The sequence below is a fragment of the Drosophila obscura genome, unplaced genomic scaffold, assembly GCF_018151105.1.
Source record: "Drosophila obscura isolate BZ-5 IFL unplaced genomic scaffold, ASM1815110v1 contig_9, whole genome shotgun sequence".
NCBI lineage: Eukaryota > Metazoa > Arthropoda > Insecta > Diptera > Drosophilidae > Drosophila > Drosophila obscura.
In genome coordinates this window covers 1,955,409-1,971,139 of record NW_024542883.1, presented here as the reverse complement: position 1 = coordinate 1,971,139, position 15,731 = coordinate 1,955,409, and the positions used below count along the sequence as shown (strand labels likewise).

Below are 15,731 nucleotides of genomic sequence, written 5' to 3'. Positions count from 1 at the left end.
CAACATTTTTTAGGATTAGCAGGTATACCACGACGTTATTCAGATTACCCAGACGCTTATACTACATGAAATGTAGTATCAACAATTGGTTCCTCAATTTCATTACTTGGGATTTTATTCTTTTTTTACATTATTTGAGAAAGTTTAGTGTCCCAACGACAAGTAATTTATCCAGTACAATTATGTTCATCTATTGAATGATACCAAAATACACCACCTGCTGAACATAGTTATTCTGAATTACCATTATTAACTAATTAATTTCTAATATGGCAGATTAGTGCAATGGATTTAAGCTCCATATATAAAGTATTTTACTTTTATTAGAAAATTAATGTCTACATGAGCTAATTTAGGTTTACAAGATAGAGCCTCTCCCCTAATAGAACAATTAATTTTTTTCCACGACCACGCACTATTAATTTTAGTAATAATCACTGTTTTAGTAGGTTATTTAATATTTATATTATTTTTTAATAGTTACGTAAATCGATTCCTTTTACACGGACAATTAATTGAAATAATTTGAACAATCCTACCCGCAATTATTTTATTATTTATTGCTATGCCTTCCCTTCGATTATTATATTTACTAGACGAAATTAATGAGCCTTCAATTACATTAAAAAGTATCGGTCATCAATGGTACTGAAGTTACGAATATTCAGATTTTAATAATATCGAATTTGATTCATATATAATCCCAACAAATGAATTATCTATGATGGTTTCCGATTATTGGACGTAGATAACCGAATTGTATTACCAATAAATTCCCAAATTCGAATTTTAGTAACAGCTGCTGATGTAATTCACTCATGAACAGTCCCAGCTTTAGGTGTAAAGGTTGACGGAACTCCTGGTCGATTAAACCAAACTAATTTTTTTATTAACCGACCCGGTTTATTTTACGGACAATGTTCAGAAATTTGTGGAGCAAATCATAGTTTTATGCCTATCGTAATTGAAAGTGTTCCTGTAAATTATTTCATTAAATGAATTTCTAACAGAGTTAATTCTTCATTAGATGACTGAAAGCAAGTACTGGTCTCTTAAACCATTTTATAGTAAATTAGCAATTACTTCTAATGAAAAAATTAGTTAAATATATAACATTAGTATGTCAAACTAAAATTATTAAAATTTTAATATTTTTTGATCCCACAAATAGCCCCAATTAGATGATTACTTTTATTTATTGTATTTTCTATTACATTTATTTTGTTTTGTTCAATTAATTATTATTCTTATATACCATCATCACCTAAATCAAATGAATTAAAAAATATTAATTTAAATTCAATAAATTGAAAATGATAACAAATTTATTTTCTGTATTTGACCCATCAGCTATTTTCGGTTTGTCATTAAATTGATTAAGAACATTTTTAGGACTTTTATTAATCCCTTCAGCTTATTGATTAATACCATCTCGATTTAATATTTTTTGAAATTCTATCCTGACAACTTTACATAAAGAATTTAAAACATTACTTGGACCATCAGGTCATAATGGTTCAACATTCATTTTTATTTCATTATTTTCTTTAATTTTATTCAATAATTTTATAGGTCTATTCCCTTACATTTTTACAAGAACAAGTCATTTAACTCTTACATTATCATTAGCTTTACCCTTATGATTATGTTTTATATTATTTGGATGAATTAATCACACACAACATATATTTGCCCATTTGGTACCTCAAGGAACTCCCGCTATTTTAATACCTTTTATAGTGTGTATCGAAACTATTAGAAATATTATCCGACCAGGAACTTTAGCTGTTCGATTAACTGCTAATATAATTGCTGGACATTTATTATTAACTCTCTTAGGAAATACAGGCCCTTCAATGTCCTACTTTTTAGTAACATTTTTGCTAATTGCTCAAATTGCTCTATTAGTTTTAGAATCAGCTGTAGCTATAATCCAATCATATGTTTTCGCTGTATTAAGAACTTTATACTCTAGAGAAGTAAATTAATTTTTAATGTCTACACATTCAAATCACCCATTTCATTTAGTTGATTACAGCCCATGACCTCTAACAGGAGCAATTGGTGCTATAACAACTGTATCAGGAATAGTAAAATGATTTCATCAATATGATATTTCATTATTTTTTTTAGGAAATGTAATTACTATTTTAACAGTATACCAGTGATGACGAGATGTATCACGTGAAGGAACATATCAAGGATTACACACTTACGCCGTAACTATTGGATTACGATGAGGAATAATTTTATTCATTTTATCAGAAGTACTATTTTTTGTAAGATTTTTTTGAGCTTTTTTTCACAGAAGACTTTCACCAGCAATCGAAATTGGAGCTTCTTGACCACCAATAGGAATTATTTCTTTTAATCCATTTCAAATTCCTTTATTAAATACAGCAATTTTACTAGCTTCTGGTATCACAGTAACTTGAGCACATCACAGACTAATAGAAAGAAATCATTCACAAACCACACAAGGATTATTTTTCACCGTATTATTAGGAGTATATTTTACTATTTTACAAGCATACGAATATATCGAAGCACCATTCACAATTGCAGACTCAGTTTATGGATCAACATTTTATATAGCAACAGGATTCCACGGAGTTCATGTTTTAATCGGAACAACTTTCTTATTAGTATGTTTATTACGTCATTTAAATAATCATTTTTCAAAAAATCATCATTTTGGTTTCGAAGCAGCAGCTTGATACTGACATTTTGTAGACGTAGTTTGGTTATTTTTATACATCACAATTTACTGGTGAGGAGGATAATAAAATATTTATATCTATATAATATAAAAGTATATTTGACTTCCAATCATAAAGTCTGTTAATAACAGTATAGATAATTTTTTCAATTATTTTAATCGCTTCTTTAATTTTAACAATTGTTACTATTGTAATATTTTTAGCATCAATTTTGTCTAAAAAAGCTTTAATCGACCGAGAAAAAAGTTCTCCTTTCGAATGTGGATTTGACCCAAAATCTTCATCACGACTCCCATTCTCATTACGATTTTTTTTAATCACAATTATTTTCTTAATCTTTGATGTAGAAATTGCTTTAATTTTACCAATAATCATCATCTTAAAATTTTCAAATATTCTTATTTGAACAACAACATCAATTATCTTTATTTTAATTTTGTTAATTGGTTTATACCATGAATGAAACCAAGGAATACTAAATTGATCAAATTAATTGGGGTTGTAGTTAATTATAACATTTGATTTGCATTCAAAAAGTATTGGTTACCCAATCTACCTTAAAGAATATGAAGCGATTTATTGCAATTAGTTTCGACCTAATCTTAGGTAATTTTACCCTTATTCTTTAATTGAAGCCAAAAAGAGGCTTATCACTGTTAATGATACAATTGAGTAAAAACTCCAATTAAGGAAGTATGGTGATCAAGTAAAAGCTGCTAACTTTTTTCTTTTAATGGTTAAATTCCATTTATACTTCTGTTTATATAGTTTAAACAAAACATTACATTTTCATTGTAAAAATAAAATTTTATTTTTTTTATAAATTACTAAATAAAATTCACTATATTCAAAGATTAATTAATCTCCATAACATCTTCAGTGTCATACTCTAAATATAAGCTATTTGAATAAATAAATAATAAAAAATTAAATAAGATTAAAATTCAAAATACAAATAATATCAAATAAATTTTTAAATTATTGTTATGTATTAAAAATAAAGTTTGAGAATAATTAACTAATTTTTGATACAAATGTTGCCCTCCAAAATATTCTGACCACCCTTGGTCAAATCTTTTTACAACAATTTGACCATAACTTAATGGATAAAAAATTATTCCATAAGTTCTAATATAAGGCATAAATCATATAGAACCTAAAAATACTGATAAATTATAACCAAATAAAGATTTATTTAAACTATATAATGTTGTTAAAGAAATCAAATAACCAAATAAGCCACCAAAAATACAAACAAATAAAGTTAATAATTTTATATATAAAGGTAAACAAATCATATAAGGAATTGGAAAAATTAATCAATTTAATATTCTACCCCCAATAATTCTTATAATTAATAAACCTATCATTCCTCGTAATATAATTCAACTTTCATCATTTAATATATTTAAACTTCCACAATTTAAATCACCTGTTATTGAATAAAAAACTAACCGAAAAGAATAACTAACAGTTAACCCTGTAGAAAAGAAATATAAGAAGAATGAAAACAAATTAATATTGCTAATCATAACAACTTCTAAAATTATATCCTTAGAATAAAATCCGGCTAAAAAAGGTATACCACATAATGCTAAATTAGACACATTAAAACAAGCTGAAGTCAGAGGTATATGAATTCTTAAACCTCCTATTAACCGGATATCTTGAGAATTATTCATATTATGAATAATAGCCCCAGCACATATAAATAATAAAGCCTTAAATAAAGCATGAGTTAATAAATGAAATATAGCTAATTTATAAAAACCTATCGATAAAATTCTCATTATTAACCCTAATTGTCTCAAAGTTGACAAAGCAATAATTTTTTTTAAATCAAATTCAAAATTAGCCCCTAAACCTGCTATAAATATAGTTAAACCAGACAGTAATAATAATAACTGCCCTAATCAAGAAGTTCTTAACAAAATATTAAAACGAATTAAAAGATAAACCCCGGCTGTAACCAGTGTAGAAGAATGAACTAAAGCAGAAACTGGTGTGGGTGCAGCTATAGCAGCTGGTAACCAAGAAGAAAAAGGAATTTGAGCTCTCTTTGTTATAGCCGCTAATATAACTAATGAACCAATTATTAATATTTCGAAATCATTTTTTATAACTTCTAAATAAAAAATATAATTTCAACTACCATAATTTAATATTCAAGCAATAGCTAATAACAAAGCTACATCCCCAATTCGATTAGATAAGGCAGTCAATATCCCAGCATTATAAGACTTTACATTTTGAAAATAAATAACTAAACAATAAGAAACTAATCCTAAACCATCCCAACCTAATAAAATTCTTACTAAATTTGGTCTAATAATTAATATTATCATTGATAAAACAAATATTAAAACTAATAAAATAAAACGATTAATATTTTCATCTCTTCTTATATATTCTTTTCTATAAAAAATTACTAATGAAGCAATTATTAAAACAAAAGATATAAATAATAAGCTTATTCAATCGAATAAAAAAGTTATCACAATTCTTATTGAATTTAATGAAACTAATTCAAATTCAATAAAATAAACTATATTATTTAACAAAAAATATAAACTTAATAAAAAACAACTTAATCTAATAGAAATTAAATTAATAAATCTAATTCTACAAATTGATAAATATTTCACGATCTAAAATGAATTTATTCATATCACTAACACCACAAATTAGTATTTTTATTAAACTATTTAAATTACAATCATAATATACATGAGTCTCTTTTTAAAATTAATAAATTTAAAGGTATTCAATGTAAAAATATCAATAAATATTCACGAATTTTACCACCTCTAAAAGAGTAAACTCCCGAAAATAATTTTCCATGCTGACTAAAAGAATACAAATATAAAGTATAAGCAGCTCTAAAAAATGATAAAAAAGATAATATAATTATTGTTAACCAAGATCAAGAAACAATTCTATTTAATAAAGAAATTTCTCCTAATAAATTTAACGTTGGTGGAGCTGCTATATTAGCAGAACTCAACAAAAATCATCATAATGTTATAGCAGGTATAAAATTTAATAGCCCCTTATTAATTAATATTCTTCGTCTTCCTAACCGCTCATAAGAAACATTAGCTAAACAAAATAAACCAGAAGAACATAATCCATGAGCAATTATTAATGTATAAGAACCACATAAACCTCAATAAGTTATAGTTAAAAGTCCGGCTAATACAATACCCATATGAGCCACTGACGAATAAGCAATTAAAGATTTCAAATCAGTTTGACGCAAACAAACCAAACTTACTAAAACACCTCCTACTAAACTAATTCTAACTCAAATAAATCTATACTTCAAATTTATTAATTGCAAAAATGAGATAACTCGTAATAAGCCATACCCCCCTAATTTTAATATAATTCCAGCTAAAATTATTGACCCAGAAACAGGAGCTTCAACATGGGCCTTTGGAAGTCATAAATGAACTAAAAATATAGGTATTTTAACTAAAAAAGCACATAATATACAAATGTATAATAAATCATAATTAAATATATAATTATTTATTAAATAAAAATTTATAGACCCAACTTCATTTATGATATAAAAAATACCAATTAATATAGGGAGAGAAACTAATAAAGTATAAAATAATAAATAAACACCAGCTTGTAAACGTTCAGGTTGGTACCCTCAACCTAAAATTAAAAATAATGTAGGGATTAAACTTCTTTCAAAAAATAAATAAAATATAAATAAATTTATTCTTCTAAAAGTTAATACTAATAATAATAACAGTAAAACAATATTTAATAAAAATAAATTTTTATAATTATTATATTTATTCACACTCTCTCTAGCTAACAATATTAATGAACAAATTCATAAACTTAACAAAACTAAACCGTAAGAAAGTATATCACACCCTAAAAAATAAGAAATTTCTGACCAATAATTTATAAAATTATTTATTACTAAAAAAATAAATCTAATTAAAAATAATAAAATTTGCACCATTCAATAAATATTATTAATGAAACAAACAGGAGTTAAAAATACTAAAAAAAATACTAATTTTAACATTATATAATTCTAAAAGATTGAAAATAATCATTTCCATGCGTACGAATTATTGACACCAAAATTGAAAGACCCAAAGCACCTTCACACACTCTAAAAGTTAAAAATATTATTCTAAAATAAATTTCATAATTTAATATATTTAAATAAATAAATAATATAAAAAATAATATAAGAACAATAAATTCTAAACTCAATAATATAGAAAGTAAATGCTTTCGATTAGAAACAAAACAAAATAAACCTAAAATAAATAAAATTATAGGTAATCTTCAGTATAAAATTATAATCATTAGTTTTAATAGTTTAATAAAAACATTGGTCTTGTAAATCAAAAATAAGAATTATTCTTTTAAAACTTCAAGAGAAAAGAAATTTCTTTTTCATTAATCCCCAAAATTAATATTTTAAATAAACTACCTCTTGAAATTATTCAATTAATTTTATATTCATTAATTCTAACAACAACTATCATTTTCTTAAATATAATCCATCCACTAGCTATAGGTTTAACTTTATTAATCCAAACAATTTTTATTTGTCTAATTTCAGGACTAATAACAAAAAGATTTTGATATTCATATATCCTATTCTTAATTTTCTTAGGAGGTATACTAGTCCTATTTATTTATGTTACATCTTTAGCTTCAAATGAAATATTTAATTTGTCAATTAAATTAACTCTATTTTCAAGATTAATTTTATTTATTTTATTTATTATCAGAATTTTTATTGATAAATCTTCAATTTCATTATTTTTAATAAATAACGAAATAGACTCAATTTTTAATTTAAATTCTTATTTTTCAGAAAATTCATTATCTTTAAATAAACTTTATAATTTTCCAACAAACCTAATCACAATTTTATTAATAAATTATTTATTAATTACATTAATCGTTGTTGTAAAAATTACTAAATTATTCAAAGGACCTCTACGTATAATAAATTAATTAATGAATAAACCTTTACGAACCTCCCATCCATTATTTAAAATCGCTAATAACGCATTAGTAGACTTACCAGCTCCTATCAATATTTCAAGATGATGAAATTTTGGGTCTTTACTAGGATTATGTTTAATTATTCAAATTCTAACAGGACTATTTCTAGCCATACATTACACAGCTGATGTAAATATGGCTTTTTATAGAGTAAATCACATTTGCCGTGACGTAAACTACGGGTGATTATTACGAACCTTACACGCTAACGGTGCATCATTTTTTTTTATTTGTATTTATCTCCACGTAGGACGAGGGATATATTACGGGTCATACTTATTTACTCCAACATGATTAGTAGGAGTAATTATTTTATTTTTAGTAATAGGAACAGCTTTTATAGGTTATGTATTACCCTGAGGACAAATATCTTTTTGAGGAGCTACTGTAATTACAAATTTACTATCAGCAGTTCCTTACCTAGGACTAGATTTAGTCCAATGAGTGTGAGGTGGGTTTGCTGTTGATAACGCAACTTTAACACGATTTTTTACATTTCATTTTATTTTGCCATTTATTGTTCTAGCTATAACTATAATTCATTTGTTATTTTTACACCAAACTGGTTCAAATAACCCTATTGGATTAAATTCTAATATTGATAAAATTCCTTTTCACCCATATTTTACATTTAAGGATATCGTAGGATTTATTGTAATAATTTTTTTATTAATTTCATTAGTTCTTATTAACCCAAATCTACTAGGGGACCCAGACAATTTCATTCCAGCTAACCCTTTAGTAACCCCAGCCCACATTCAACCTGAATGATATTTTTTATTCGCTTACGCAATTCTTCGATCAATTCCTAATAAATTAGGAGGAGTAATCGCTTTAGTACTATCAATTGCAATTTTAATAATTTTACCTTTTTACAATTTAAGAAAATTTCGAGGTATTCAATTTTACCCAATTAATCAAATTTTATTTTGAACTATATTAGTAACAGTAATTTTATTAACTTGAATTGGAGCCCGACCAGTAGAAGAACCTTATGTTCTACTAGGACAAATTTTAACAGTAGTCTACTTTTTGTATTACCTAATTAACCCTCTTGTTAGAAAATGATGAGATAATTTATTAAATTAATTAGTTAATGAGCTTGAATAAGCATATGTTTTGAAAACATAAGATAGAATTAAATTTTCTATTAACTTTACTAAATAAAATTATTTATAAAAAAGAAAATAATAAAATTTTAAACCCAATAAAAAATAATAAATAATTTAAAGAAAAAGACAAAAAACATTTTCAAGCTAAATATATCAATTTATCATAACGAAAACGAGGTAAAGTACCACGAGCTCAAATAAAAACAAAAGAAATAAATGATAATTTAATATAAAATAATAAATTAAATACATCACATCCTAAAAAAATTACACAAAATAATATACTTATAAATAAAATTCTTGCATATTCAGCTATAAAAATTAAAGCAAATCCTCCTCTTCTGTACTCAACATTAAACCCTGAAACTAATTCTGATTCTCCTTCAGCAAAATCAAAAGGAGTACGATTTGTTTCAGCTAAAGAAATTGTTAATCATACTAAAGCTATCGGAAACAAAATAATTAAAAATCAAATATAAATTTGATAATAAAAAAAATATACCATATTATATCTACCAATTAAAAAAATAAAAGATAATAGAATTAATGCTAATCTAACTTCATACGAAATTGTTTGAGCAACAGCTCGTAACCCCCCTAACAAAGCATAATTAGAATTTGAAGACCAACCAGCTACTATAACAGTATAAACACCTAGTCTAGTACAACATAAAAAAAATAAACCCCCTAAATTAAAAGAATACAATTTAACAAAAAAAGGTATACATATTCAAACAAATAAAGATAAAAATAATGAAAAAATTGGAGAGATATAATATCTTAAATAATTAGACAAAAGAGGGTAAGTTTGTTCTTTTGTAAATAATTTAATCGCATCACAAAAAGGTTGAGGAATTCCTATTAAACCAACTTTATTTGGACCTTTACGAATCTGAATATAACCCAAAACTTTACGTTCTAATAAAGTCAAAAAAGCTACTCTTACTAATACACAAATAACTAGTAATAAACTTCCAACTAATGATAAAATAAATTCTATATAAAACAAGTACTATTTGTAATAAAAATTACATAAATAAATTCTAAATTTATTGCACTAATCTGCCAAAATAGCTTTTATATATTAATGATATTCATTTTAAAAATATTATTATTTTAATATTTGGTCCTTTCGTACTAAAATATTATAATTTTTTAAAGATAGAAACCAACCTGGCTTACACCGGTTTGAACTCAGATCATGTAAGAATTTAAAAGTCGAACAGACTTAAAATTTGAACGGCTACACCCAAAATTATATCTTAATCCAACATCGAGGTCGCAATCTTTTTTATCGATATGAACTCTCCAAAAAAATTACGCTGTTATCCCTAAAGTAACTTAATTTTTTAATCATTATTAATGGATCAATTATTCATAAATTAATGTTTTTAAAAATTAAAAGTTTTTTAAATTTTAATATCACCCCAATAAAATATTCTTTGTTATTAAAATAAAATTAATCTTAACAATTAAAATAAAAAAAATATATAAGGATTTATAGGGTCTTCTCGTCTTTTAAATAAATTTTAGCTTTTTGACTAAAAAATAAAATTCTATAAAAAATTTAAATGAAACAGTTAATATTTCGTCCAACCATTCATTCCAGCCTCCAATTAAGAGACTAATGATTATGCTACCTTTGCACAGTCAAAATACTGCGGCCATTTAAAATTTCAGTGGGCAGGTTAGACTTTAAATTAAATTCAAAAAGACATGTTTTTGTTAAACAGGCGAACATTATTTTTGCCGAATTCTTTACTTAACTTTTCACTTTTCATTAAAATTTATTTTTACATAAAAATATACTAATTCTATCATTATTACTCAATCTTAAAAATTAAAATTGATATTCTAATAAATAATTAAAATTTAATAAATAATTTAATTTATAAAATAAATTATAACACATTTTTATAATAATTGCTAATTCTATGCATATATTTATTAAATTTATTTACCTATTTTTAAAAATTTATTTTATAGCTTATCCCATAAAATATTAAAATTATACATTATTAAATTTAACAAAAAATTTAATAAATTTATAATTTCTAAATTAAATTCATTTCTTAGAAAACTGATAACCTTTAAAAACGAATAACATTTCATTTCTAATATAATATTTTAAATAATTTTGTTACATTAACTTATATATTATATTAACTCCTTTAAATCGAGAAAAAAAATATTTTTTTTTTATTTAATAAACGCTGATACACCAAGGTACAATAAATTAAATTTTCTTTTAAAATAAAATTTTTTCAAATTATTTCAATTTTCTTTTACAATACTATTAAACTATTACTAAAATTATTTTTCCCTTTAAACAATACTAAAACACTAAATTTTACAGTTATTTCTAATACTTTAATTATAAATAAAATCAATTAGAAAAACTATCAACAAAACAAAAAAATCAAATATAAATTTGATAATAAAAAAAATATACCATATTATATCTACCAATTAAAAAAATAAAAGATAATAGAATTAATGCTAATCTAACTTCATACGAAATTGTTTGAGCAACAGCTCGTAACCCCCCTAACAAAGCATAATTAGAATTTGAAGACCAACCAGCTACTATAACAGTATAAACACCTAGTCTAGTACAACATAAAAAAAATAAACCCCCTAAATTAAAAGAATACAATTTAACAAAAAAAGGTATACATATTCAAACAAATAAAGATAAAAATAATGAAAAAATTGGAGAGATATAATATCTTAAATAATTAGACAAAAGAGGGTAAGTTTGTTCTTTTGTAAATAATTTAATCGCATCACAAAAAGGTTGAGGAATTCCTATTAAACCAACTTTATTTGGACCTTTACGAATCTGAATATAACCCAAAACTTTACGTTCTAATAAAGTCAAAAAAGCTACTCTTACTAATACACAAATAACTAGTAATAAACTTCCAACTAATGATAAAATAAATTCTATATAAAACAAGTACTATTTGTAATAAAAATTACATAAATAAATTCTAAATTTATTGCACTAATCTGCCAAAATAGCTTTTATATATTAATGATATTCATTTTAAAAATATTATTATTTTAATATTTGGTCCTTTCGTACTAAAATATTATAATTTTTTAAAGATAGAAACCAACCTGGCTTACACCGGTTTGAACTCAGATCATGTAAGAATTTAAAAGTCGAACAGACTTAAAATTTGAACGGCTACACCCAAAATTATATCTTAATCCAACATCGAGGTCGCAATCTTTTTTATCGATATGAACTCTCCAAAAAAATTACGCTGTTATCCCTAAAGTAACTTAATTTTTTAATCATTATTAATGGATCAATTATTCATAAATTAATGTTTTTAAAAATTAAAAGTTTTTTAAATTTTAATATCACCCCAATAAAATATTCTTTGTTATTAAAATAAAATTAATCTTAACAATTAAAATAAAAAAAATATAAAGATTTATAGGGTCTTCTCGTCTTTTAAATAAATTTTAGCTTTTTGACTAAAAAATAAAATTCTATAAAAAATTTAAATGAAACAGTTAATATTTCGTCCAACCATTCATTCCAGCCTCCAATTAAGAGACTAATGATTATGCTACCTTTGCACAGTCAAAATACTGCGGCCATTTAAAATTTCAGTGGGCAGGTTAGACTTTAAATTAAATTCAAAAAGACATGTTTTTGTTAAACAGGCGAACATTATTTTTGCCGAATTCTTTACTTAAACTTTTCATTAAAATTTATTTTTACATAAAAATATACTAATTCTATCATTATTACTCAATCTTAAAAATTAAAATTGATATTCTAATAAATAATTAAAATTTAATAAATAATTTAATTTATAAAATAAATTATAACACATTTTTTAATAATTGCTAATTCTAAGCATATATTTATTAAATTTATTTACTATTTTTAAAAATTTATTTTATAGCTTATCCCATAAAATATTAAAATTATACATTATTAAATTTAACAAAAAATTTAATAAATTTATAATTTCTAAATTAAATTCATTTCTTAGAAAACTAGATACCTTTAAAAACGAATAACATTTCATTTCTAATATAATATTTTAAATAATTTTGTTACATTAACTTATATATTATATTAACTCTTTTAAAATCGAGAAAAAAAAATATTTTTTTTTTATTTAATAAACGCTGATACACAAGGTACAATAAATTAAATTTTCTTTTAAAATAAAATTTTTTCAAATTATTTCAATTTTCTTTTACAATACTATTAAACTATTACTAAAATTATTTTTTCTTTAAACAATACTAAAACACTAAATTTTACAGTTATTTCTAATACTTTAATTATAAATAAAATCAATTAGTAAATAAAATCTACTCAATTTATATTGATTTGCACAAAAATCTTTTCAATGTAAATGAAATGCTTTACTTAATAAGCTTTAAATTGTCATTCTAGATACACTTTCCAGTACATCTACTATGTTACGACTTATCTTACCTTAATAATAAGAGCGACGGGCGATGTGTACATATTTTAGAGCTAAAATCAAATTATTAATCTTTATAATTTTACTACCAAATCCACCTTCAAAAATTTTTTCATAATTTTATCCGTATAAATAATTTTATTGTAACCCATTATTACTTAAATATAAGCTACACCTTGATCTGATATAAATTCTTATAAAAATTATTGAATATTATTATTCTTATAAAATATTCTGATAACGACGGTATATAAACTGATTACAAACTTAAGTAAGGTCCATCGTGGATTATCGATTACAAAACAGGTTCCTCTGGATAGACTAAAATACCGCCAAATTTTTTAAGTTTCAAGAACATAACTATTACTACTTTAGTATAAACAATTACATTTTAAATAATAGGGTATCTAATCCTAGTTTTTTTCAAAAATTTTTTAGCTTCAATTAATCTTAAATAAAAATATTTTAAATTTAAAATTTCACTTAATAAATTTAATTTTATTTTAATAAATAAATTTAACTATTACTAAAAAAATTTATTTGTATTATTAGTGTAACCGCGACTGCTGGCACCAATTTGGTCAATACTCTTTAATATTGCTATTTCTAAATTTCTTTAATTTATAATATTAATTACTGCGAATAAATATATTATAAATATTTTTAAAATAAATATAATTCCACACAAAAATTTACATATAAATCAAATTAATAATAAATTTTTAAGCCAAAATAAAACTTTAAAATTTTAATAAAATAACAAAAAATTATTTATAAAAAATAAATAATTATTCTTAATAATATAATTTAATTAATTAATCAAATTTAATTTTTATTAATTTAAATAATTAATTTTAATTACTAAATCTGATAATTTAAAACCAAAATTTAACAAAATAATTAATTTATTTAATAAAAACAAATAATTTTAAATAATTAGTTAATTATTAAATTTAATAATTTATTAATTCCCCTAAATTAATAAATACCAATTCATAAACATGTAAATATATTTATAAATATACATTTTATATATATATATATATTAAAACAACATTTAATAAATTAATTATTTAAAATAATTTGTTTTTAAATAAATTTTTAAAATCTATTAATTCCCCTAAATTAATAAATTTTAAATAAACAATAATAATGTAAAAAAAAACATGAAAACTGTTTATTATTTTTTATTTTAATTTATAACTTTAAATGATATAAAAACAAAAAATATAATTTCTAATAATTTATAATAAAATAATAATATTTAGTATAATTAAAATAATAGTTATTATAAATAAATATAAATTTTATAAAACATTAACTTTATAAAAATCAAAATATTTAAATAATTTAATATAATCTATACAAATAATTATTATAAATTAATATAAATTATATTATTATTAAAAAACCTTCATCTTTTTTTTTTTATATAAAAAATTTATTAATATATAATTTTATAATTTTTAAAATAAAATGTTGTATACTAAGTTCTAGATTAATAGATAATCTATATATATATAAATGTTTAATATATTATTATATAGTTAACAATTTAAATAAAAAATTTCGCAATCCAAAAATAATTACATAAATTGTAAATATCTATTTTTTATATAGTTTATCTAATATTTCTTACATTTATATAAATATATAAATATTTATTAAATTATTATATATTTATATATTTATATATAGTTGATAATTTATATAACATATATATATATATAGAAAAATAAAATTATTTAATTTTTTTTTACACCACTAATAAAAAAAATACTAAAATGTATTATTAAAAAATAAATTAATTATATTTTATTTTTGTAATTTACAAAAAAAAAAATATTAGAATAAAAAAAAAAAAAATGGGAATCCTACTATTAATGAATTGCCTGATAAAAAGGGTTACCTTGATAGGGTAAATTATGCGGTCTACCGCATTCATTAACAAGTTTTGTTGTTTTTTTTATAAAGACTTTATATTTAATAGAATTAAACTATTTCTAAAAGTATCAAAAACTTTTGTGCATCATACACCAAAATATAAATTTATAAAATATAAAAAGATAAGCTAATTAAGCTACTGGGTTCATACCCCATTTATAAAGGTTATAATCCTTTTCTTTTTAATTTTTAATAACTCTTCAAAAATTTTATTTATTACAATTATAATTATTGGAACATTAATTACAGTAACATCTAACTCTTGGTTAGGAGCTTGAATAGGTCTTGAAATTAATTTGCTATCTTTTATCCCCCTGCTAAGAGATAGTAATAACAACTCAACATCAACAGAAGCTTCTTTAAAATATTTTTTAACCCAAGCTTTAGCTTCAACTGTACTTTTATTTTCTTCTATTATTCTTATATTAAAAAACAATATAAAT

General features: G+C 22.4%; 2 protein-coding genes and 4 pseudogenes across 2 annotated transcripts; 3 read left to right on the top strand and 3 right to left on the bottom strand.

Annotated features, from left to right (window-relative positions):
* Positions 1-334: 334 nt before the first annotated feature.
* On the top strand, positions 335-1,021 carry LOC121405373 (annotated as a pseudogene).
* Positions 1,022-2,204: 1,183 nt separating this feature from the next.
* Positions 2,205-5,150, bottom strand: LOC121405356 (annotated as a pseudogene).
* Positions 5,151-7,124: 1,974 nt separating this feature from the next.
* On the top strand, positions 7,125-8,864 carry LOC121405355 (NADH-ubiquinone oxidoreductase chain 6-like; the record flags this gene model as incomplete). The annotated part of the gene is given in 1 exon segment (XM_041596024.1): positions 7,125-8,864. A coding segment is annotated over 1 exon segment (597 nt), but the record flags the coding sequence as incomplete, so codon positions are not given.
* Positions 7,710-8,864, top strand: LOC121405372 (annotated as a pseudogene).
* LOC121405354 lies at positions 8,002-10,241 on the bottom strand (annotated as a pseudogene).
* A 1,061-nt stretch (positions 10,242-11,302) lies between these two features.
* On the bottom strand, positions 11,303-13,388 carry LOC121405353 (NADH-ubiquinone oxidoreductase chain 1-like). Its single transcript, XM_041596023.1, is given in 2 exon segments — positions 11,303-11,846; positions 13,356-13,388. Coding segments are annotated over 2 exon segments (576 nt in total). The 3' UTR covers position 11,303.
* Positions 13,389-15,731: the final 2,343 nt, after the last annotated feature.